The following is a 26,939-nucleotide window of genomic DNA, read 5'->3' on the forward strand; positions in this document are numbered from 1 at the left end:
TTATCACAGTACTTACTATATTCTACTGAAATTGACTCTTTGGTATTGGTATCCACACGTAGGCTGAATTTTTCAGTAGTGGGTCCTTGCACTGTGTATCTATGCATGCACAGTACATAATATGTAATATATGCTCAGTAAATATTGCAATACATAGTATTCTAATTGCTGGAAAGAGCCACTGCAACTTTCAGAATACAAACCCTCTAAGATATTCTTAAGACACTGAAAGAACCTAAAGTTAATCAAGTCACAAATAATGCATGTCTAGTTTTCAGAAAAATACTGAGAAACAGAGATATGATTTACCCAGAAGCGTACCCCCCAAAAAATCCTTAAAATAGAATTCCAGATATCCTATCTTTGCATTAATTCATCATTCTTATTCCCTTTCTTTTGCCTCTTAATTTTTGTGGAGCAGTCCTAAAAGGATTAAAAATAAACTAAGGACATGGACAAAAGAAAGAACCTATTTGCCAGTAAACTGTTTCTTTTTCACTATCCTTCAGATACGCTTGTTAAAACAAACTCACTGCTGTTTCTTTTATTTGTTTTTGTGTTGCTTTGTATTTGGATTTAGTGGCTTTAGGGAAGAAAATTAGGCATTCCTAAATATGACTAAGTTATCTGAAATTAAACTGTATATATACAATTTAATATATAATATATGTAGCATCTGGATAATTATTGCGCATTCTATAATAATTTTCCAGACACTAAAGAACAGAAGTATAAATCGTTTTAATAAATGTCAGACATGTGTTTAAAATACAACCAAGTAAAATTTTGTAGGATCTTTAGCAATGTGTAAGCAAAATAAACTGAAGGTCACTACACCTTATCAGGGGAAGACAGATGGATATGTTTTGTACAAGGAAAGTTGGAGTAAGTTTTTATTTAATAAGACAAAGATAATGCCAAGTATTCATTAGGTCATATTACAGAGAAGAAAATTTCAGTTGTTTATATTTCCTCAGATGCAAATTATCCCACTGCTTGATACAAATTAATATGCGATGTTTTAATAGTACCAGTGACAGTATAGTGATACATACGGTGATACTAAAACTATGCTTTGGAGTTAAACCTACTTGGATTCACATCCCAACTTTGACAGTTACTAGCTATGTAACCTAGAGCAAGTTACTTAACTCTGTGAGCCAAAGTTCCCCCATCTGCAAATGAGCATAAGTCTGGCCACCTAATAAGAGCCCTGGAGGCCGGGTGCAGTGGCTCACGCCTGTAATCCCAGCACTTTGGGAGGCTGAGGCGGGCAGATCACAAGGTCAGAAGATCGAGACCATCCTGGTCAACACGGTGAAACCCCGTCTCTACTAAAAATACAAAAAATTAGCCTGGTGTGGCAGCGTGCACCTGTAGTACCAGCTACTCGGGAGGCTGAGGCAGGAGAATGGCGTGAACCTGGAAGGTGGAGTTTGCAGTGAGCCAAGATCGCACCACTGCACCCCAGCCTGGGCAACAGAGCGAGACTCAGTCTCAAAAATAAATAAATAAATAGCCCTGTGAATATTAAATTAAATAATGTATATAAAGTATTCAACACGGTGCCAGGCACATAGAAACCACTCACACATTTAATTTTTGTTGTAGTAGTCATTTTTGTTATCTTAATATTAATGGCCCATGTTTTCATTGAGGGAAAAAAGTGTTACTTAAAAATGTCTCATTTTTCCTCTTCAGAGTCTCTCAGTAACCAGCTTGTGTTGATTATAAGAAAGCTGGAAGGTTTAAAGCAGGATTCTGTATATGAACTTCTTGCTCCTTAATATACAATGATGTCAGTCACACAGTAGAATCATCAGACCTACTGTGCAATCTTTGTAAGTTAACTGACTACTCAAATATTTCAGAAAACAATCAACATTGCATGCAAAGATTTTCGATAGGATCATTTGAAACGCTGGCTAATTCTGAACACCTGTCTTCCTTCATTAAAAAGAACATCTAAATAGGAAATAAAACAGGCCCATGTGTAATTTCAAAACAGAACTTATATACCAGCAAACTTATCAAGCTGGCCAATTTCCTGAGGGTCTTTTTTTCTTCCTTGAAATGAAGTAACAGTGTAATTGCAAGCTTACGGTATGGAGATATTTTGAGAATTAATCAGAATGGAATAAAGTACTCTGTACCAATTTCAGTGTTGACATATGTACTTTTAAATAATTAACATTATTTTAATTACTTATATTTATTCACTCAATAAAAATGTTCCCAGTTGTACATTGTAAGATTTTGCATAGACTAAATTAAAAGATTTATGGCAACAGTAACAAATTTACTTCTGTACAGTGCAGTAATTTTAGTGGTAATATTAATTTGAATACCTAATAAAGTACTAAATAGTACTTCAAAACATCATAAATTTTAAATTACAACTTAGCAACTATGATATAGATTTATGCTCATCTTCTTTGGGGTATCTATTATTATTCAATATCTGGCCATCTTCCAGCTAGTTAAGAGAAAATTTGAAGACCAAATTTGGCCAGAATCTTTTCAAAGCTGAAAGCACTTCTGTGTGCCTGTTAAACATCCAACATTATTTTATAACACATTATTTATACAAGAAAGGAGGTGAGCCTAATTTTTCAAAAACAAAGACATATCAGTAGTTTTATGAAAGTAGCATAGTTCATGAATTAGAGGGCATAAAACTATGCACAGCTGCTTGACTAATCAGTGTCTTGATTACGTAGTTGAAACAGGTGATCCAGTGCTCATGGTAGTAAAAGTATGTCTTAAAGAATGTGGTAGATAACCTTCATAATTTTGTCCTTACGCGCCAAACATATGACTCAAAATTATTGTTTTTCTCACGTTTTAGAAACTGTTAGGGAAAAAACTCCATAAAAATAACTTCAATTTTACAGTGATTATTTGTCAACAACTGACATAGGCAAGTTACACTTGTGATCAAAGATTAAAAAGGCATTAAAAAGTGAAAAATATGCAGTTATTCAGAAAAAAATATATTATTCTAATTGAATTATGCCTTCAAAATTTCTCTTTAAAGGAAAAACATTATATGAACGTTGAGAAATTGGCTACCTCTTTTTTTATTAATTCAACCAATAATCTTTGATATTTCCCCTTGCCAGATTGAGCATACACAGTCAACAAATTCACAGTCTATGTTTTTAGAGAATTTAAGTTGCTGGTAGTTATGTTTTTAATAAACAGAGGAATCATTCAAAGCATACAAATTAATAAATAGTAAATGTTCCTATAGTTTTAATAGAAACAAAAAAGTTTTACCTTGGTGAGTTTAACATTGATACTTGGAAAGATGTTAAATCACTTTTCATTTCCCAGTCTGGCAGTGCTGTTACTACCAAACATCTCCAAAAAGCATCTCCTCTGAGGATAATACATCTGTCCTCTATCTTTTGTCCTATTCATCCTTCAGGCCATTTCCTCTCCGAAAAGATTTCCAGGCCCTGCTCCTTGTGTTGGGTTAGACAGCCCACGATGTGCTCTAAATTTACCCACTCTGACTTGGAGTTCTCCCTTGACTCCCAACTGTGAATTCTGTAAAAGTATGGACTGTATATTTGTTTACTATTGTATTCTTAGTCTAGCAAAAGGAGGTACAAATAACTTGGTTGAATTAATTTTTAAAAATAAAAAAGTCAGGCCGGGCGCGGTGGCTCAAGCCTGTAATCTTAGCACTTTGGAAGGCCGAGACGGGCGGATCACGAGGTCAGGAGATAGAGACCATCCTGGCGAACACGGTGAAACCCCGTCTCTACTAAAAAATACAAAAAAAACTAGCCGGGCGAGGTGGCGGGCGCCTGTAGTCCCAGCTACTCGGGAGGCTGAGGCAGGAGAATGGCGTGAACCCGGGAGGCGGAGCTTGCAGTGAGCTGAGATCCGGCCACTGCACTCCAGCCTGGGCGACAGAGCGAGACTCCGTCTCAAAAAAAATAAATAAATAAAAATAAATAAATAAATAAAAAAGTCACTGGCCTTTAAAATTTTGCATATCTTCATTATTCATGCAAACAAAGGAGGAAACTATGTAGCACCTACAAGTGACCTTCCTATGAGAGCTGCCTCGATATGAACCAGACATACTAGGTCTCTGGTCAGAAGTACAGTTAGAGACCCCGTAAGATACCAAAAGACTCCTGAAGATCAGGCTACTGGCACTAAAACAAATTGAGAGTGGATTCACCAACTTTCTCGACTTCTTCCCAGCTCTCTCTTCCTATACATATGCCCTCTCCTCCCTTCAGTGCAGATCACCAACTCCAGGATCCATATTAGTAGGCAGACCCCCTTCCCCAAAATTATCAGTCCACTGCTTGTTTTCTAGTATAGCTCATTTAATTATTAAAGACTTTGTCTCTTTTTGTCTCTAATGCAGATATTCCTTAAACCAGTGTCAACTATGAATTACTATTTTTTTTTCTATTTATAGTTTTTGGTATGCATGGATTAGCTGGCATTCAGGTGGGAACAAGAATGGGTGTCATGGAGGCCACAGCTCCTCTAGAATTGGTCTTCACTATGCCCTGCCAATCAACCTTCCAGTGTCACCAGTGATAACTGTGTCTGCTTATATAGTTGGACTCTACAATAAACCACATTTTCCACTAGTTCCTTGAAATCACCTAGAAAGACATCAAATCAAATTGGTCCTGGAGGCCAATTTTTTTTAATGATAGAGAATGAGAGGGAAGTGAGGTGTATTTCTCTTTTATTTCAGCAAGGCTTTTAATTCTTGCCCACATTAAATTTTCATGATAATTTAGTAATCTATTTCTTATTTACAACTAATTTTAAATGTGTAATAAATTAAAGGATAAATATATTGCGTGATCACCAATCTTTCTCCCCTTTTTCACCCTTGCACCTCTTACATTGGGCTAAGTGCTGCTGCTTCTACCACTGGAAGATTAAAAAAAATAAAAAGTAAGATATGGTACTTATTTTCCCAGAACTGACATTCTAGTGACAGTGCCAAATGTAAACAGAAAGAACTATAAGACAAGGCAGTGCTATGCACAGGTAGAAAAGCAATTGGAGCATAGGAAGAGAATAAGACCATCACTGGCTCTGTATTTAAAATCTCAAATAATTGATTTCTTCAAAGAATATGGAGATTAATTCATTAAATTTGTAGTGCTTTCATCAGGTTATGTTAAATTTCTAAATACTGTTTAGCCAGTAAATGAAACTTATTTCTTTATTGAAATAATTGAAATAGCAACAACTTTTGCTCCAACTACTTTTTTGAAAAGTAAAAGTTTATTGTTTTAGGTACATACAGTAAGAATTTTCCAATCATATTAGGATCCTAAAGCATTTTAAGGTTATGGCATAGGAAATGTTTTTGGTCAGTTTATTGGTGGCCCAAATAATAGCTGTTGGGCATGATTTCTTGTTACAGGAGGGTGGTCCTATAAATCTGCTCAGAACTCAGAAAGAATGTTAAATTAGGCTTAAATCCCACTGCAAATCCCTGGATTTCTGTCCGGTATTCATGCACAAAATGCTACTCTAGTAGTCTGAAATCATATGTAATCTTCTGACTTCGGCATACGTGCTTAGTTGGTCATTATTAAAATGTTTGTTCAGGTCAATTGTATAGTGTTTTTTTTTATTTGGTTCAAACAATTTAGTGGCGACTTCATTTAGTTCTCGACAATGCTGAAGATAGATCCTTAGACAATAGCTCTCAAGTTGAAATTTAATAAAATTTAAATATCCTACCCAAACTAGGGACCGAGAATGGAGGTGAGGGAGAGGAGGAGTGTTATGTTGTCAAATAAGTTTAAGAAATCATGTATACTCTTTTACTAGAGTTTTTAAAATTCATATCAGTATAGTATAGACTCGGAGAAATTCTGCTGAAAAAAAAATTGTTCAATTTTATTTAACCTCGTATTTCCCAGCGGGTTAGTTAGAGAAGCCATGCTGCAGCAAACAGCCTTAATATGTCAGGGGGCACTAGTGTTATAAAGAAACACAGTTTGGAAATATTACCTTAAGAAAATTCTGCAAGCTGAGTTCATTCTAAATGTGGTCTCAAACCATTTTCTTAGCATTACTTACAGTTACATCTAAAATTCAAATAGCCAGACAAAATGGGAAATATCACAATAGAATATAATAAATATGGTATTTGAGGATGTTGAAACATGTCTTATTTCTCTTATATTACATCAATCTTAAAAATAAATTCAGTTTCAGAATAATTCTGAATAATTAATAAGTAAAGATTATTACAGTTTTTGGCACAAAATCAACTAAGAGATTCAAACCTATTTGGGTTATACCTATAATAATCTATTATCATTTCAACCCCTCTGTATTATTATCTGAAATTATTATTTCAATTTCTAGTTAAATCCAACCCCCAGCATTTTAGCGGTTTTGTTTTTTCCCTCTACTCTCTTGTCATTCTATTGTCCTCATTATTTAAGTGCATTAAGAAAGTTAGTGGAGCTATATTTTATGAGAAACTTTGCTTCATTTTAAGTTTACAGAAGATTTAAAATCCATAAATTTTTATATAAATTCTTTTTCCTTTTCTCTTTTGCTCTTTTTCCTCCTGTTCACAAAGATGTTTTCTTCCTCTTTATTTTTAGATGGACACTAGCTAATGACTCTATCAAGTACTCATGACCACTCCAGTAGAAGAGATTACTTTCTTCTGGAGGGAAGTTAACTAAGCAACTGGGAGAATCTCTAGAGCCAATTATCCTCAGTATATATCAAATTTTTTTCATCTGAGAATGATGTTGCCTGCCTAAAGACAAGGTTTTACCTGGGCAAGGATACTGAATAATTCTCCTCTGCCACTCCCCATCTTAATCATTTTGTCTGTGTGTATTACTACACACACCCATTCATACACATAGTTAAGGAACTTTAATGACATTTTTGTTAGTGAATTTGACACAACTTCTCTACTAAAGATATGTCCAGATATAATCTCAAGTGTAGACATAAAACTTGGTCCAAAAGCAGTTAAACATTCAGTAACTCTTTAACATAGTTTTCCAAATCATTTGAAAGGCAGAGAATTTTCATTTACAACCTGTTTGAGGGGTAAAAATGTTAGATATTGTTTAGTAAAGGAGTTTACATTGAAGTCTATTTCATTGAACAAGAATCATTTTTCTCCATATTACTTAAATATACATAATTTTATTATATGTGATATATATAAAATTTAAAAATGGAAAAGTATTGTATTCAAATAGTGATGTTAGAGAAGTTATTGTGCTACCAAAAATTGTCTGATACAAAGGAAGAAAGCTATTATCCTTAGAAAACAAACAAAAAAAAGCTTTGCCTTAATGTTGTGCATCACTCCAGTCTTAAAAAGGGAACAATCCTCTAGCTTTACGTCCTTTCTCTGATCTGGATAGACCCTTGCTATGGTTTGAATGTCCCCTCCAAAACTCATGTTGAAATTTAAGTGCCATTGTGATGGTATTAAGAGATGGGACCATTAAGAGGTGATTAGGCCATGAAGGCTTCAACCTCCTGAATAGATTAATGTCATTTTCTCAGAAGTGGGTTATCAAGAGAATGGATTGTTACAAAAAATTATTTCAGCCCTGTCTGTCTCATACTCTCTTACTCTCATACGTTCTTGCCCTTCTACCTTCCACCATGGAATGACACAGCAAGCAGGCCCTTGCCAGATGCCATTAACTTGATATTGGACTTCCAAGCCTCCAGAACTGTGAATAATAAGTTTCTTTTCTTTATAAATTATCCAGTCTGCAGTATTCTCTTATATCAACACAAAGCAGACTAAGCCAACCCTCTAGAATTGTAGTTCCCTCCCCCTGGGTTTCCTAGGCTGGAGGTTGTCTCCTTAAATCTCTGCCTTTGAACTTGGTGGTGTGGCCATGTTCGTGAGATCCTAATCTGGGGGCATCTGAGTTCATAGTCATAAGGTGGCTCATTTAAGTGCAGAATAAGCAGACATTGAGGCCTGTACTCCAAGTACCCTGCTGCAACACTACTTTAAAGTGTCAGAAGAGATGCAGACCTGCCTGTCATTGTGAGACTATGGCACAGATCCTATTCTTCCCTGCAGCTAACTCATTCCCCAAAGCAGTCTTCTTAACATAGTAGCTACAGAGCTGTCATCACGTGCATTTCCAGGCCAGTTCACCAAATGCTGGAGCCACTAAGATTTGTCAGAGAGGTCAAATGAGCCCAGTGCATAATTCAGAGATTTATGCCTAATCAAGCCTATTTCAAAATCATCTAGGGTTCAAGTTAACTTTGAATCGCTCTACAGGGTCTGAAACATTCCCAAGACACCTGAGATGGTCCAGGCTGAATTAGAATTCCTGGTCTCCATAAGCAGTGGTGTGCAACCTTAGCTGCACTTTAGAATCATTGGAGAACTTTGACAAATACTAATGCGTGGTCCTTCCCGTCTTTGTGAGATTCTGACTTAATTCCCCAGTAATCTAATGTGATCCCCTTAGCCCAGTGGTTCTCATCCTTGGCAGCATGTCAGAATTATCTGGGGAGCTTTTAAAATTCCTAATGCCCAAACTGTACCTCAGATCAATTTAATGACAATTTTTTTGTGGGTGGAACCTGGCATCAGTATTTTTTTAAAGTTCCCCAGGTGATTGTAATATTTAGACAAGGTTGAGAAATAGAAAAATCTAGAAAAGGCAACCCTTTCAATATATCTAAGAGCTGACTTCTTCCATTCTCTGTAATTCACTTGGGCCTCTGAATGCTCTAAAACTGTAGGCTAAAGAGTTATTTGTACAGCTGAGTCATAAGGGTCAGTCTAGATGAGGATTTACAAAAGAGACAAGAGATGATCAGAGATGCACTCATGGCAATGAATGAACTTATTAGCACTTCATAAGTGCCAGGCACATGTGATAGCCAAAAAGAAAAGATGATAAAATTAAAAACTAATCAAAGAATAGCTAATATTTCCAAATCTGCTCCCCAGGAATTTATCCATTCTCCATCATTTAAAGCCCTAACAAGTTACTTAAGGGAATACAGGTCACTAGTTCTACAAGATTCTACCTTGTCTATAATTGCTAGGATTTTGGTTTGACTGCATAGATATGTTACTTATTATCTATTTTTTTAAAGGGAGGGATTGTCCTTGCATTGCTATTTTTGATTCTGATAATGTGAATTATTGTTCTGTTAGATAACTTGCTAAGAACTGTTTCAAATATGAGCAAATTTACCATCTCCATATTCAGAGGCGATATGTGTATTTCCTAGCTTCTAACAGACATTATTGTTAAGTAGGAGCCTATCCAAAGAATTGTTGACCAATGAGTCGCTGAAGGTTTTGTAGCCAAAGTCAAATTCAGCAACGCTGTGTTTATTTGCCTTTTGCCAATTGTTAGGCCATATCCCATCACAGTCTAACAGTCCAAAAGAGAATATTGCCAAATCATTGGCCAGTTTTCAGAATGGCTAACCCTTTTCTTGCTATGGAACTAACAATGCTTCATTATAACCAAGTGAGGCAATTTATGACTTCTTAAAAGGAGAAGATGATATTGACTATTATTGGGAAGAGCACAACTTTTTAGTAATTGGACACCAAAAGCAAGAAAATTATCCTGAGGGATTGGATTCTGTCTTCCACATCTGTCTCTCAAGGCGGTCACTGAGTGCCCAGTGCACTGCTGCTGTCTCTCACTTGGCACCTCAATACTCAGCTTAAACAGCAGTGTTATTTCTGTCAGGTGCAGAATGATAGCCTCTGTCTGCTGTTGGACTGCCTAGTGCAGCAGTTATCTAAATTCACCCTCTGATCTTGTCCCCACGGGGAGAGCTCTGACAACAAAAGTGGAAGTATTGACCATTCATTTCGCCCTTTAATGATGTTCTCAGTGCTCTTCTTCCGCAGAGAAAATGAACATTTACTTCATTTTGAATGTGTATTTTGGAGGGACATTTTATGCTTTTAGTATTCTTATTATTAGTTAAGGTTAGGTACCAGTTTCATCACCTGGAAACCTACTGTTAGGCTAAATGTGAAACCACCAGAGAGACAGGTAAAGGTGAGAGACTTTCTGCCTCCTGGGTAACAGTAGAACGCAATCCTTATGACCAGTTCTCTCGTAACAGCTTCTGTCCCCTCAAGAGTCAGAAATGTGGTCCAGTATCTCTTGGATTCTCATGAATTCCCCCATCTTCATAGTTCTTATTTGTATGTCTACTAATGTAAGTCTTATTTCTGTTGGGTTCCTTGGTGCACTCTTTCTGTAATATATTCATTCAAATCTAAACTTAAAGTATTTCACAAAACAACACAGTAATTAAGGTAAGACTAAAGTAAGTGACAACCTCACAATCCAGGATACTTAAGTAATTTTTTAAAATTCCCTAAAGCTATGAGACATGAGCAGTCACATCCACTTGCCCACCACTCCCTTTCCTTTATCCGTGCCCTCCATCCATCTACCCCAGCCCAAAACATTCTGGAAGCAGAATTATACATCTAGATATTTTACTTCTCCTGCTAGCTCCAATTTGTATTTACTAGTATCTTAACCACATTCCTGTGTGGAAGCTGTGCTTCTGCTGGTGAGGTGAGTAGTCCTCTGAAGCCTATTGACATTCTCAGGTCAATTCTCTTTCATTCAAAAAAAAAGTCATAAGAAAAGATTGGGAACTTTCTGATGGTAACCAAAAGAACAATTATATTTTGCATAGCTGGCATATTACTTTTCATGTAAAACTTTATCTTCCAAGACACTAAAATCTATACCAACTTAAAGGACCTCCAAAGAAAGGTGATTGACAACCTGTTGAAAAAAATTTAAGGCATCAAAACATTGAAAATGAAATTCTGAGTTGGATTCTGATCTTTACCACTTTCTGAATCCTGCTGCATTTCATTCTAGTAGACAATCCAATTACCTTTTACTCTCATTTTAATGAAAATAGGAAGAATACATTCTTTCTTTCATTTATTTGTTCATTCATTCAATTAATGATTGAGGAATGTAAACAATCTTCAAATGTCATAATTTCAAATTTCCATTCTTGTTATCTTAAACAAATTCTCGAGCATTTTTTTAACCTGTATTTCCTAATATAGCAGCTTCAACTTCACATGTGTCAATTAGCACATTTATGTATGGACATTCACTCTTAAAATTATTATAGTAAGGCTACCCTTCAAATAATAGGAAATGGCTATCAGAATTTTCTTCTAACATGTTACTCTCCATATATTCTTCATTGTACCATTTCCTTCTGTACCTAAGGACTTCCTATAGGAAAAAAAAGGGGGGGCTTTATCCTCTTTTTAACTTTGGAGAAATCTTACTGACTCCTTCTCCAATAAGATAGCCACATAACCTGACAACAGTTTTAGGGTTTACTTAAAGGATTCTGATGAAAGTTTTCTTTTCCAGGATAATTAATGGTATATACTGTATATACAGCCTATTAAAAAGTTTATAGAAGTAAAAATTATTTACACGATGTTTATCTTGTCTTTTTAGGACACTGGTATTGTGACATTCTAATTTATAACAATATAGGGCGACTGCCATTTTTTTCTTTTGTATTATAGAATTGGTGTTAGAGGAGATGGTTTACAAAATTGGCTTTAGGCTTACTCAAAGTTAGCACTAAATTGTGTTTCAAACTATAAAATAATTTTAGCGTTTTATGTATGTGTACTACCTGAGTTTCATCGTTTCAAGAAATTTTAACACAACAAAATAAAATTTACTTATGTGAATGTATTCCAATTGAAGATACTGTTGATCCTAATAGTATTATGCATTCTATTCATTTTCACTGGATTTTACATTTACTTTTTTACTTTTTTATTACTTGGTAAAAGGATTCAGAAGGAGTAGTCAGCATATAGAATTCCACAGTTAAGGTTTGGTAACCTTATTACTATAATTTGAAATTAGTTTTAACAGCTCATCCTATCACTTCCATCTCATTCATTGTGTGAGATAATTATGCAGTGGGTATGTAGATTTCTTTATATTTATGAAATATACTCTGTGGTTTAAAATAGAATAGACTATAAGAACTGGCAAGTATCTTGGAAATCATCTTACCTATCCCACATTTTATAGATGAAAAATCGAGGGTCAGAAAAACTAAGAAATTGTCCCCTCATCATTCACAGACAGGGAGTTGACCCACGTGTCATAATTTTCACCTGGGCTCTGTCCTCTCTACCAGGTTTTATCATCCATGATAAATCTGAGTAACTTTTACATTAATTAATTATAAGCCAAATTCTGTTGCTCATATAGAAGTAGATATCAAAAAAATTTTCTCCAAGTAGTCATTTCCTTAGATAAACTTCAGTATAATCAGAATGGTCTTCTAGGACTAACATGATACCTTTGTTAATCTCGGTAATAATAAATAATAATAATAAAACCATAACTGTCCAGTCATTAAAATGGCCGTAACATTCTGTATCAATTATGGTTAAAAAGAAGGTCCTCTCATTTTCATATTGGAAACATAATTCTCTGAAATTCCCATTTATTGGTTGATTAGTTCAGAACCCTAAAAGTCATTCAGTAAACAGGCAACAAAAGTTTGAGTAATTGCTGCAAGCCTGGCTCTGTGATTTGCACATGTTTACACCAGTCTCCCCATGCATTCTTTTTCAAATGACTTTAACACAATTAATATGAAATTATATATTAATAACAATGTTGCCTGAGTGCTAGTAATGTAAACAAAATTTATTTTTACTAAATATTTTAAATCCTTAATGTATATGTTGAGGTGTGTATCTTATTCCATTACATTTAATACTATTGAAGTTCGTTATTAATCATAATCATTTAATGCAAAACACAACCCTGATATTTTAACATAAGAAGAATAACTGATTCTTGGGAAAAATATAAGGCTGTAAATTGAAAAACATGGAATTACCATCTCTTCCAGCTCACTTTTTTTCCCCTCACATTTATGTTTTTCTTAAGGTAGCATAGAACTTTCATGACATAAAAGATTTAGTTAAGGAAAATGTTAGGAGAGATCTGTTTTTCTGCATAAGTTGATAATTAACCTAATACAAGCTCATTATGACTCAAATGAATAAGGATACCACAGATTCCCTTCTATTTTTATCATTATACAAAGGAATAGATGCATTATGCAAAGGAATGCATATCTTAGGACAGATTAAATATTTTAATTTACATCATGAAAATATTATTTCAAAGAAAATCAAATTAATAAAAATAAATTCCCTACTCTTTAAACTAGTGATAAATAGCTTTTAGTGATAATTTATGAAATTCTAAATTAGATATCTTAATGAGTTTTGCTAGACAATATTAAGTCACATTTTGGTGTGAATAATATTATTTACATTTTGCTTATGAGCATTTTCAGGACAAGGAGTATATATTTTCAAATGGGCTTGGATTATCAGATCCAACTATAATATAAGTAGATTTGCCCTGTTCCAAGAGATATTTTTAGGGGCATAGTTCAACATAGTTCAATTTAGAGAAATTAGGTGACATTTTATTTAATTTTTTTTCCAAGCAGCAAAAGGAAGCTGAGAAAACACATCACCAATTGATCCATTAACAGATTGCTAAGGTTCATAAGCAGTACTTAAAATAAAATTACTTACTGTAATTATTCTTCATCTCTTGGGTCCCTTTTACTTTGCCTCTTTTATCAATCCTCAGATACCACTGTGTTCGACAGAAGAGTCTTCTCACTCTTATATCCCCTCCTTCCATGTAATCATAACTTCTTGTGTGTCGCTCAGGGCTGGAACAGTTCACATTTGTAGCCATTTGCTCTGGAGTCATGTCATTGCAAGCTAAAGATATAGTACCCACTAGACAGATAATGTGAAAGCATGATCTGTAGAGCAAAGTTGGCAGGATCCATGTCAGTATCCATTTGTGCATTATAGTGTAGTGCTCCGGGTGTTCATGAATAACATAATGAAAATTGAATCTTGAGTTGATTGTTACTCCTAGGTCATTGACCTCTTCCTATCTGTGAATTGTAGATTGATTTAAGAAAGAGTAGTTGCTCTTTCCAAATTGTTAGCCTAATCCTTTTAGTTCCTGATAACAACACAGGATTCCTCTTTAAATAACTCTGTTGATAAATCCTCATAAAAACAGTTCGTAGTAAGTTCAGTTGCTGTGACGCTGTTTGCTATTTGACTTCTGTTTGCAATGAGAGATTAAGAATAGGGAGGGGAAGAGAGAGGAAGATAAAAATTGTATGTATAAATTTTAGTGGGTAAGTAGTAGCATAATATACAGTATAGGTTATTCTCTGAAGATACGTTTAAAACAGCCTTCATGGAGGATGTCAAAATCTTTACCACTTTATGTGTACATTTATAAAATTTATGCCTGAGTAGAGACAAAACAGAATATGACTGTACCATTCATTCCAATTGCTGTTTTGTGAGAACCATACTGCACTCAGAACTATTTATTTAAATTAAGTTTTTACAATTACCACTAACAAAGTATAAGTGCTTTCTCCCTAGGCTTCTTTATTATATGCTTTTACATTTGTGGTTAATCAATTATTTTCTCCTGAACTGCCCAGGTTTTTTAAGTTAAATGTCAGGATTGCTCTGGAGAACTTCAACCTTATCTTTATGTTCTACAGCATAATTACTATAGATAGTTACATGGCTCAAAAATCTTGTAACTTTACTTTCCTGCTCAGTACTAAAATCAGAGAAAGAGATAAACTTTTAGAAAACATTCAGCATTGTTTTTAAAGACAAATAACAGTAACTTACTTGTTTTGTTGATAACAGCTGGATGTATAAGAATTCCATGTCTGTTGTCTGCCTTGTGCAACTTGAGCCTTTCTACTGTAGCTACAAACTATTTCTCAGCTGAAAAATTCTCCAGCAGAATCATAATTGTTTCCATAAATCAACGGGCAGGAGGATTTTCTCTCTGTGTGTGAGCGCATGTGTGCTTGTGTGTGTGTGTGTGAGCCTTTTATTCAGGGCTTTTCGATAAATACCTTTGCTGACCTCATTGGAAGCAATTAAAACTTAGCCAGTGAGCTGTTAGTTGAATACAACAGCGAGAATAAAAGGAGGCTTGTATAGTATTCAATGGTCATGAGAGGGAGCTATGAACATGTTTTATGCTTAAATCTACAAGTGGGTACCTACTTTGTAGAAACAGATCTCTGGTTCTGAAGCAGTTAGAAGGGGAAAGGGAATTTTTTAAACCTTCTTTGCAATATAGAAGTTGTATTATACTTGGAAAATTATTCATTTGGACATATATATAGGGTTTTTTAATACTTAGAAAATCTTTTCCATAGCTTTATGATACATGCATTTCTTCAATTACTTCTTTGTGCTCAGAATGTTAGAACAATGTATTAACTAACATATGAGTGCCTTAAAGCACTGTGTAGATAAGGTGAATATTATCACATCATACAGAGACAATTCATTGAATATGAATTTAAGTACAATTTTTATGTATTGTATTCCTAGGCTGAAAATGAGACGATCTAGATTCTTATTTGAGTTGGACCACTAATAACCGATATGACTTTGGGCAAGTTACCTGCTGTTCCAGAGTCTCAGCTGCTACATTTGTAAAATTGGTGTATTGGTCTAATGACTTTATGGTGCTTTATAATTCCATGATCTGTGACTTATGGTCACTATTAATATAAGGAACAGGGCACCTACTTTTAAAAGCTGTTATTCTTAAAAATTAAAAAGGAGGAAATGGTTTCGCATTGATTATCAGTGTTTGAATTTTGCCTCAGTAAGAATATTGTAACAATAAATGTTAATTTAGAGATGGAATTATAAGACGTATTGCTAAGGTAAATAAGAGTAAGCTATTTTCCTTTCCAGCATGAGTTCTCTCCTTTACTTCCTGTTCTGGTATACATGAAGTAGTGCTCAAGTGTTGTATTAGATTCTTGGTGTAGAATAATTATGTTGTCTATTTAAATCAGTGTTAAGAAATATATTAAAATTATCTTTTTCATGTTATATACACCTCAAAACACACACACACACACCACACACACACACACACACACACACACTCTTCTCTACTTGAAATGCACTACTTTACCACCAGGTGGTGCATGTAGACCAAATAGGAAAATTAAATCTACTCAACTGGATTATAGTTTATGTGATTTCTCTTTGTATCTGTCCCTTTAGGGAACAGAATCAAGAGCACAGAATAGTTCAGATGTACCCAGTTACTCTTTATATGCCAAATGTTGAATGTTCCACATTTATTAAAGCAGAGGGGGACAGACTCTGATAATTGCATCTGTTGAAAGCTAGAAAGCTGAAAACATCCCATCATGTATTCTCTAAAAGGAGGAAGAGAAGGAGGAAAGAAAATATAATGTTACTGTGTTCTGAATCACACTCCACTAGTTTGGGAGGTAGCAATAATGAGCAGGTTCAGAATTCCTGGGACTTAGATATTGCTTCTAAAGAAATAAAAGTCATCATTAGTAAGTTTACAATGTAAAGATACTCAAGAGCTACTAAATCCATTTGTTCCATACTGACCCCATGGATTTTAAACCAAGAAATCAGAAGTTAGAAGTCAACATTTGCTAACTAAGTGCTAAATACTTAAAAGAAATGGATAGTTTGTTAGCAAAGAGTGCTTAGTTCCTCCTTAATATCTGCTATATAGGATTGACTGTAAAATGGGAAACAAAAGGATAAAATTGTGATCTATGCACTTAAAGTGCATTAGATGCTGTTACACTCTGTAATTTGGAAATATGATCCCAGTAATATTAATGAACAGATTAATCTCAACAAGGGAACTATATCAATGGTTTAAATTCTTTGATTATCATTTTTCTTATTGGAGAATTATTAATTCAGGATGGGCCCACAATTCATTAGGACCACAGCTATAATGGAGAACCAAATTTAGATTTCACTGTGCCCTTATTGTGCTTATGCTTCTAAAGGAATTCTCTAGGAACTAAGAATAACTGGGTAACTGTAGATGGGGTAACCCTCTGGATATTTTAAGTTATACATTGGCAACCATTTGTTGCTCTTGTTTTAACAGACCTATAGTGATAGACTAAGCACAGAAATACTTTGAACCATTGTCTTTCTTTTGTTATTTGTAGATTGAATTTCTTTTTTTAACACACCATTGCTGGCTTGAAAGAATTAACTGGCCTGGCACGGTGGCTCATGCCTGTAATCCCAGCATTTTGGGAGGCCAAGGCAGAAGGATCACTTGAGGTCAGGAGTTTGAGACCAGCCTGACCAACACTGCAAAACCCCATCTCTACTAAAAATACAAAAATTAGTGGCCGGGCGCGGTGGCTCAAGCCTGTAATCCCAGCACTTTGGGAGGCCGAGACGGGCGGATCACGAGGTCAGGAGATCGAGACCATCCTGGCTAACACGGTGAAACCCCGTCTCTACTAAAAATACAAAAACTAGCCGGGCGAGATGGCGGGCGCCTGTAGTCCCAGCTACTCGGGAGGCTGAGGCAGGAGAATGGCATAAACCCGGGAGGCGGAGCTTGCAGTGAGCTGAGATCTGGCCACTGCACTCCAGTCCCGGCGACAGAGCGAGACTCCGCCTCAAAAAAAAAAAAAAAAATAGTTGGGCACCTGTAATCCCAGCTCCTCTGGGGGCTGAGGTGGGAGAATCACTTTAGTCTGGGAGGTAGAGGTTGCAGTGAGGCGAGATCACGCCGCTGCACTCCAGCCTGGGCAACAGAGTGAGACTTCATCTCAATAAATAATAATAATAATAATTAACTTCATTTTAAATTGGAAATACCTACATCTCATGAGTTTTAAATTTTTAAAACAAAAGATTATTGCATCTGTTCCTAAATATTGGCTTTTTAAAATGTGCTTTGGAGTAAAGGCTAACACTGGTAATCCTTCAAAAGGAAACAATGCCTAATACTTGGATAGTTGATTTGGGGATGGAATGTATTAAACCAATAGAGAGAATCTATTTCATAAAGTATCGCGAAAGCAGGCAGTTGTTGAAGTAATAATTAGCCACCTAACTTTTCTTAAGCAACCTCCATTATATTCTTTATCCATGTAAAAGTAAATGAAAGAAAATAACTTGTTTTCATTAATTTTATGTTTTGATAGTTAATTTTAAAACTTTGCCTCATTCATAATCATGTATAATATAATCAGTAGAAGGGAACATAATTAAATATTTTCATTACTTTGCATTCTTACATCTTATTTTGTTCCATATCCTCTCAGTTTTCTTTCTTCCCCAAAATATAGATAATTCTTTTTATTAGTTTCTTGTGTATCTTTTCAAAGTTTCCTTATGCTTATACAGGCAAACTGGATACATATGTTTGTGTGGACATACATATGATTTTTACTTGTTTACTTTTTTACTTTTCCCCTTTTTATACAAAAGGTAGCACGCCATATGCATTGTTCTGTATGTTGTTTTTTTACTTAATAAAAATAGAAAAATCTTCCTACCTCATTATTTAGGAAGCTTCTCACATTTTTTTTGTTGTTATAGCTACAGGGTATTCTTTTGAATGGGTATACCGCAATGTATTTGAGCAGCCTCTTATTGAGGAACATTTAATTTTTTTCAGTAGTTTTCTATTACCAAAAAAATGCTGTAATGAATAAAGACATAAAATATGTCATTTTATACTATGAAAATAAATCTATAGGATCAATTTCCAGAAGTAGACTGCCTGGGACAAAAGGTATTAAAAACAAGTTATTGTCAACTTATCCTCCACACAGGTTGTACTAGTTTTATAATCCCACCAGCAGTACATAAGAGTGCCCATTTATTTCAAAAAATTTGTTATCAAAACATTTGGAGTTTTGTTAATCTGACAAGTGAAAATGCCATTAAATTGTAGTTATCCTTTGCATTTATCTTCTTATGAGACAAGGTAACCATCATGGACAAGTGCTACAAAGAAAAGATACATAGTGCCATGAGTATCTATAATAAGTGGCAATATGTAAGCTTTCCCTGAAAAAAATTCCACTAATGCTGCAACTTTGCAGCATGAATGGGAGTTAACCAGGTGAAGAGGTACTGTACAAAAAAAAAAAAAAAACAAAAAAAACAAAAAAAAACCTGTCCTTTTCACAGTGAAACACAGGTTTAGTCCTAGTAGAGAGAATGAGAAGGGACTGTGGTGCATGAAGAGGTTGGAGAGGCAGACAGGATCTCCGTGTGCTTTATTAAAACATATGATCTGTATTCCAAGAGCAGTAGGAAGCCATTATAGTATGGTAAGCAGAAGAGTGACATGATCAGAATTGTACTCTGCCTCTGTTGTGGTCAAAACTTAATTCCAGTTTTGTTGTGGTCAAAACTTAATTGGCAGAATGGGCTTATGAAATATTAAGTTGGGTTCATTTATCCCATTTTTTCTGTTCTTCGTATTTTCAAAAAGATATTGGAAAGGAAAGGTTGAGGGGAAAAAGTCATAAATGCTTCCTGACTAGGTTAAAACATGAATCCTTTTCCAAACGTCATGCCAAGTGCACTGAAAATAAAGGAAGCACTAGAGTGCATTTGAGAAGCAGCCCAGGGAAACTATCATAGAGCCCCATGGACCTAGGAGCATAGATAAAAGTTTATGGCCCCCATATTTGGGGAGCCACGCTTGTATATATGTATCTGTACCACAGCACCACAGCACATAGCAGAGGCAGCAATACTCCAGAGAATCAGAGCTGCCTAATGTGTCTGAACAAATAGGTCCATAAGGACCCCTCATAAATATTTCCCATATTTTAAAATAATTCTGGAAGTAGCCGGGAGTTCAGACCTGTAGAAATTATGTGAACAGAGTGAGTGAATACCCCAGAAGAGGAATCAGGGTAGACAAATGACTCAGCCAGATACCCTAGCTTTGGCCATGCATAAAACTCTTGAAATCTATCCCATCTTGAAACAGAAGAGGGAAACCCAAGAATAACCGAGGTTAAGTTTTTTACCAAACTGGAAGAGCAGAATTCTCGAAATTATGGCTAAGTTTATTTATATTTATAGATATAAATTTATATGTTATTCTTTGCATATCTGAAATTGTGGTCCAACACATATTTCTTTTTTTCTCTCTTTTTTTTATCTTTTAGGTTCAGGGGTACATGTGCAGATTTGTTATACAGTTAAACTCATGTCACAAGGGTTCGGTGTACAGATTATCACCGAAGCACTAAGCATAGTACCTGATAGTTATATTTTCTGATCCTCTCCCTCTTCCCTCCCTCTACCCTCAAGTAGACCCCAATATCTGTTGTTCCTCTAATTCTGTTCATTTGTTCTCACTATTTAGCTGTATTTATAAGTGAGAGAATATGGTATTTGATTTGCTATTCCTGTGTTAGTTTGCTAAGAATAATGGCTTCCAGCTCCATCCATGTTCCTGCAAAGGACATGATCCTGTCCTCTTTATTGGCTGCAAAGTATTGTGTAGTCTATATGTACCACATTGTCTTTATTCCAGTCTACCATTGAGGGCATTTAGATTGATTCCCTGTCTTTGCTATTGTGAATAGTGCTGCAGTGAACACACACGTGCATGTGTCTTTATGGTAAAATGATTTATATTCCTTTGGGTACATACCCAGTAATAGGATCCTAAATGGTAATTGTGTTTTTAGTTCTTTGAGGAATTGCCACACTTCTTTCCATAATGGTTGAGCTAATTTACACTCCTATCAGCAGTGTATAAGTGTTCCCCTTTCTCTGCAAGCTTGCCAGCATTTATTTTTTGACTTTTTAATAATAGCCATTCTGACTGATCTGAGATAGGATCTCAGTGTTTTTTATTTGCATTTCTCTAATGATTAGTGATATTGAGCATTTTTTCATATGTTTTTTAGACACACGTATGTTTTTCAAAATTGTTCATGTCCTTTGCCCACTTTTTAATGGGGCTGTTTGATTTTGCCTGTAAATTTGTTTAAGCTACTTATAGATGCTGGATGTTAAATCTTTGTCAGATGCATTGTTTGCAAAAATTTTCTCCTATTCTGTAGGTTGTCTGTTTACTTTGTTGATAATTTCCTTTGCTATGCAGGAGCTCTTTAGCTTAATTAGATCTCATTTGTCAATTTTTGCTTTTGTTGCAGTTGCTTTTGGCATGTTTGTCATGAAATGTTTGCTAGTTCCTATGTCCAGAATGGTATTTACTAGGTTACCTTCCAGGGTTTTTATAGTTTTAAGTTTTACATTTAAGTCTTTAATCCATCTTTAGTTTATTTTTGTATGTGGTGTAAGGAAGGGGTCCAGCTTCAATCTGCTGCATATGGCTAGCCAGTTATCCCAGCACCATTTATTGAACAGGGAGTTATTTCTTCATTGCTTGTTTTTGTGAGATTTCTCAAAGATCAGATAGTTGTGGGTATGCAGCCCTATTTCTAGGCTCATTCTGATACATTGGTCTATGTATCTCTTTCTGTACCAGTACCATACTGTTTTAGTACTGTAGCCTTAGCCTTATATTATAGTTTGAAGTCAGGTAGCATGATACCTCCAGCTTTGTTATTTTTTTAAGAGAGTCACTCAGGCTGGAGTGCAGTGGCATAATCACGGCTTACTGCAGCCTCGACTTCGTGGGCTCAGGTGATCCTTCCGCCTCCTGAGTAGCCAGGACTGTAGGTATGCATCACCATACCAGGCTATTTTTTTTGTATTTTTTATAAAGACAGGATTTTTCCATATTGCCCAGGCTGGTCTCAAACTCCTAGCCTCAAGCAATCTGCCTACCTGGGACTCCCAACATGCTGGGATTGCAGGTGTGAGCAACTGCACCCAACCAGCTATGTTCTTTTGGCCTAGGATTGCCTTGGATCTTCAGGCTCTTTTATGGTTCCATATGAATTTTAAGCTAGTTTTCTTTAGTTATGTGAAGAATGTCTTTGGTAGTTTGATAGGAATAGCATTGAATCTATAAATTGCTTTGAGCAGTAAGGCCATTTTAATGATCTTGATTCTTCCTATCCATGAACATGGAATGTTTTTCCATGCATCTGTGTCATCTCTGATTTCTTTGAGCAATGTTTTATAATTTTCATTTTGGAGATCTTTCACCTCCCTGGTTAGTTGTATTCCTAGGAAGGTATTTGTGTGTGTGTGTGTGTGTGCGTGTGTGTGTGGCAATTGTGAATGAGATTGCGTTCCTGATTTGGCTTTCAGCTTGACTGTTGGTGTATAGGAATGCTAGTGATTTTTGTACATTGATTTTGTATCCCAAAACTTTGCTAAACTTATTTATCAGTTCAAAGAGCTTTTGGACAGAGACTATGGGGTTTTATATGTAGAAAATCATGTCATCTGCAAACAGGGATAGTTTGACTTCCTCTCTTCCTATTTGGATGCCTTTTATTTCTTTTTCTTGCCTGATAGTTCTGACCGGGACTTCAGGTACGATGTTGAATAGAAGTGGTGAGAGAGGGCATCTTTGTCCAAGATATATTTCTACTACATTCTCAGTGCTGTCCTTACACTATGAATTTATCTTCCTCTTTTCTTCTGTCCACCCCATTCCATAAATCAGCTTGAACCCTGGGTCATGCCATATAACCAATCTTACTTATTTCTTTGATTCATCCATCTAACAAATATTTATCAAATAGATACTTGGTGCCAGATGTTGTCCTGGCCTTTTGGAGATATATGGTGAATATTCTGGAAGTGACCTCTGCCCTAACAGAGCATGCATTCCAGTGAGAGAACAAACATAAACAAGTAGATTGGTGGGGGGTGTGATGTGGGGGGTGGATCTTGGTGTGTTCCAAGAACTGAAAGAAGGCTAATATGAATGAAAAGTGGAAAAAGTAGTGAGAGATGAATGAACCTGAAGAGGTGGGCAGGGACCAGATCATAATGAACTTTGTAGGTCATGGTAATAGGAGTTTGGGTTTATTCTAAGTATTAATATAAAAGGAGGCTGTAGTATGGACATGTCAACCCAAACCTGATGGGCCTGGTCAAAGACAGTAGTTTAAACTCTGGCATAAAATCCCAAACGTAATTGAGCAAGCCTGAGGTCCCTGTAAATCCTCAATTATGTAAACTTGTGCTTACCCTTGGCATAATGCTCTAACGTTTTAAAACTAACTGTATATAAGATACAAAGTATGAGTCACATGCTCAAAATTGTGGTGTGCCTGTGACTCAAATTTATAAATATCTCAGTTTACGAAAGTTACTTGACTCTTGTATCTCTGAGTCTATAAAAATTTATGCTTTAATTTTATATTTATAAGAAGTTATCTGAAATGCTAATCTAAATTTAAAGTTCTTAAAATTATATTATGAATTTACTGAATTGTGATACAACTTTAGACCTGGAGCAAAATCTCTAGTTGGAGCTACTAGTTTGGGTTTGTTTTGTTTTTTTTTTTTTTCCACTTTTACATTTCTATATAATGAAAGCATATTATATAATTCATTCTTGATTGTCTTGATTTCCCTTAAGTTACTGCTTAACTTTAGGAAATAATCAATTTCCTTGAGTCAATGCTTTACATTGGTGCCTAGTTTTGACAGCTTCATGCCATTCTAAATGTTGAAAAATGTTCTAACAGAGAGAGTTTTGCTTCATCCCCAGAAGAACATCATGACAAACAAAGACCCTGTGCAATTGAGGTTATTACATTGTTAGCTCTAAATTGTCATTATTTGGTTCTACATGAATTGTCTGTGTAGCAAGGCAGCAAAATGAGGGGTAAATCTAGCAATAGTAATTTTTCTTTTAAAAATGTTTCATGTTAGTAGCAATGTAGCAAAATGTGTTAGTAGCAAAACTGGCTTAAGTTTTAATTCATTAACTTTCAAAGCATGTTCAAAAGTGAGAAAAACAGGCAGAGTAAAAGTAATTATGATAGTAAAGAAGAAAAAGAAAGTCATGGAGTCCACCACCTTAATTATAGAGCTACATCCATGAAAAGCCAAGTATTCAGTAAAAATTTGTATTTGTGTAAAACTGGTGGCTATCACAATCGCTTATGCACGAGAAAGGAGGTTTATACTTCTGCTTAAGCTCCTCTTCAAGCTAAACGTTCTTTCTATCCTCAGCTATGACTTATATTTTTCCTTCCATAGTTTTAAGTATTAATTCAAACATAGTGAGTCCTCCTTATTCCTCTAATTAATTCCAAAAAATGTCAATTCTACCACAACTTATTCTACACCTGTTTCTTCCTATCAGTTATCATTTTCACATCCTAGATCAAGTTATTGTTATAGTTCACATTAATTCTACTCCTAATCCACCTCTTTGTATCTTCTCTCCCCAATCTCCAATCCATTTTAAATGTTGTTATGTTTCTAAAACATAATTGCAACCATGTTATTTCTCTGCCCCAAAGTCATCAGTGACATCCCCATTTTTCCTAAATAAAACTCTACTCTTCTTTTTCCAATATGCAGACTATTGTTTCCAGTGTCCTCTGTGATCCTCAACATCCCCCAAACACTAGGCTTTCTCACTTGGTTTGGGGTGTAGGGAGATTCCCCCCTCCCTCCTCCCCGCAACCAAAAGGAGAAGTGGACTAACAGAGAAGAAATTCCCCTCACAAATTCTCTCCCTCTCTACCTTCTCTCCCTCACTATCTCCCCATCTCTCTCTCTCTCTCTCTCTCTCTCTCTCTCTCTCTCTCTCTCTCTCTCTTTCTCATATATATATTCAGTCTGCATGAGGAACCCAAGAGTCATGTAACCAATTATCAGACATTTCCTTTGAAATTTTACATATTGAGTTTGTGATGCAATAAAGTCCTTGGTCTTATTTAACTGATAACTCAGCTAATTATATTAAATCAACACTTACTCTGTATTCAGATAGTGTGCATTATGACATACTGTTCAATAAGATAAGCAAGGTCCCTGACTTAGAGCCTAAATTATTGGAGGAGGGGGCAGATAATAGACATTAAAAATAACTCTGATGGCTATTTCAGGAGGAAATAAATAGGTTACTATGATGTCAAATAACACAGAAAGGAGAAGGATGTTTCAAATCTCATTACAAAATGTCTTTCTGTAGAATTGTCATTAAGCTGAGATCTGATAAATAAAAAGAAATCCAAAGTGGAGGTAGAGCATTCTAGATAAAGGTAACAAGAGCAAAAGCTATGAGGTGAAAATGAGCTTGTTGTGTTCTAGAAACCAAAATGTAGTATAACTGGAGCATACTGAACAAAGGGAAAGTTGGGCAATACAAGACCAATGTACCTAAGACCTTGATACCAACATTAAAGACTTTTGATCCTAAGCATAATAAGTTATAATTAGCAAGTATAATGGGTATAATCATTCTGAAAATTTTTTGGAGAATGGGAGATGGCAAAAGTTGAAGTAAGGAGACTGGTTAGGAGGCCATGATTGAAATACAGGTCAGAGATGATATCTTAGACTAATTATGGTAGGGGAGATGGAAAGGAGTAGGTAGATGTATGTTGGAGACTGTATTAGTCTGTTCTCATGCTGCTGATAAATTCATACCAGTGACTGGGCAATTTACAAAAGAAAGAGGTTTAATCGACGTACAGTTCCACATGGCTGGGGAGGCCTCATGATCATGGTAGAAGGCAAGGAGGAGCGTGGCAGGTCTTACACAGATGGTAGCAGGTAAAGAGAGAGAATGAGAGAGAATCAAAAGTGGAAACCCCTTACAAAACCACCAGATCTCGTAACACTTATTCACTACCATGAGAACAGTATGGGGGAAACTGCTCCCATGATTCAGTTACCTCCTTCCAGGTCCCTCCCACAACACGTGGGAATTATGGGAATACAATTCAAGATGAGATTTGGGTGAGGACACAGAGCCAAACCATATCAGGGACAAAGCCTGATTCAATGTAAGAGACAAAGAGGAGTCAAGGTTAAATTCCAGATGTCCAATATTTGTAACTAGATAAATGGTGATGTCATTTGCTGAGCTAAGGGAGACTGGGAGAAGACCATGATTAGAGGGGAAAATCAGACAACTGGAAAGTTTGGCTGAGAGAAATGCTATCACCCAAGGGCCAATTCATTCTGGATCAGAGAGATCTGGACCTTTTACTCCTTTGAACCAAGAAGCATCTTGAAATTCAATTTCCACACAAGTGTGGAAGTAGAAACAGTATCTCTTTTTAAGGATATCTGGTGCAAAAGGAAAGTTTTTGTTAACTATGCATTTTAATGAAAATAATAAGGGCCATCCTCCCTCATTTTTCTAATTAAGGATGTCTCTGACAACCAGCGTATCATAGGCCCCAGTAGTATAATACATGAAAAATATCAGAAGTCAAACTATATTATGAGACTTTATTGTGAAAACCTAAAACTGATTTATTCTTTGATTTCAGCTGTAAATGGGTTTCAAAGTTGCCAAAATATAAGTTAATGTACTTAGTATTCAAATCAATTCTTGTGACATGGAGAAAAAAATTGTAAGAACAACAGTGTTGATATTTTGAAAAAAGTTTAATCCTGAGTACCCTCTCTGGTTATTTTACCTGAAAGAAAATTGCTTTCATATTCCTGAAAGCTATACTTCTTTACATAGAAGGATGTTAGCAGAGAAACATAGTAGCAGAGTTGCTCATATCAGATTATAACACCACCCTGAATTGCTCAACAAAAAGAATATATTAAAACTAAAATCTTGTCTAATGCCAAGAAAAAATGGCTAATTTGGCAAAAATTATATTAGTCATTTTATAGTGCCCAGAAGAACAATAAAATAAGACTGATTTTTTTTTTTTTTTTTTTTTTGAGACGGAGTCTCGCTCTGTCACCCAGGCTGGAGTGCAGTGGCCAGATCTCAGCTCACTGCAAGCTCCGCCTCCCGGGTTCACGCCATTCTCCTGCCTCAGCCTCCCGAGTAGCTGGGACTACAGGCGCCACCACCTCGCCGGGCTAGTTTTTTGTATTTTTAGTAGAGACGGGATTTCACCGT

At 35.6% G+C, this 26,939-nt stretch overlaps 2 protein-coding genes across 8 annotated transcripts in view; one reads left to right on the forward strand and one right to left on the reverse strand.

Moving 5' to 3' along the window:
* FGF7 (fibroblast growth factor 7) overlaps positions 1–15,118 on the reverse strand; it is a 66,077-nt gene extending 50,959 nt beyond the window's left edge. Inside the window, exons 1-2 of the mRNA XM_033190183.1 lie at positions 14,777–15,118; positions 13,631–14,183 (exon numbers count right to left, since the gene is read on the reverse strand). Of these exons, the coding sequence (XP_033046074.1) occupies positions 13,631–13,916 (286 nt within the window). The 5' untranslated portion in view covers positions 13,917–14,183; positions 14,777–15,118. The remainder of the gene's footprint in view (positions 1–13,630; positions 14,184–14,776) is intronic.
* Positions 1–26,939, forward strand: part of FAM227B (family with sequence similarity 227 member B) — a 303,682-nt gene that overhangs the window by 184,557 nt on the left and 92,186 nt on the right. Inside the window, exon 12 of one of the 7 annotated variants that reach the window (XM_033190162.1) lies at positions 15,497–15,817. The exons of the other annotated variants lie outside the window; for them this stretch is intronic. Within the exon in view, the coding sequence (XP_033046053.1) occupies positions 15,497–15,501 (5 nt within the window). The 3' untranslated portion in view covers positions 15,502–15,817. Of the gene's footprint in view, positions 1–15,496; positions 15,818–26,939 lie in introns of those variants that run through there. 7 annotated transcript variants of the gene reach the window in all.

The sequence above is a fragment of the Trachypithecus francoisi genome, unplaced genomic scaffold (assembly GCF_009764315.1).
Source record: "Trachypithecus francoisi isolate TF-2019V2 unplaced genomic scaffold, Tfra_2.0 Lachesis_group3, whole genome shotgun sequence".
NCBI lineage: Eukaryota > Metazoa > Chordata > Mammalia > Primates > Cercopithecidae > Trachypithecus > Trachypithecus francoisi.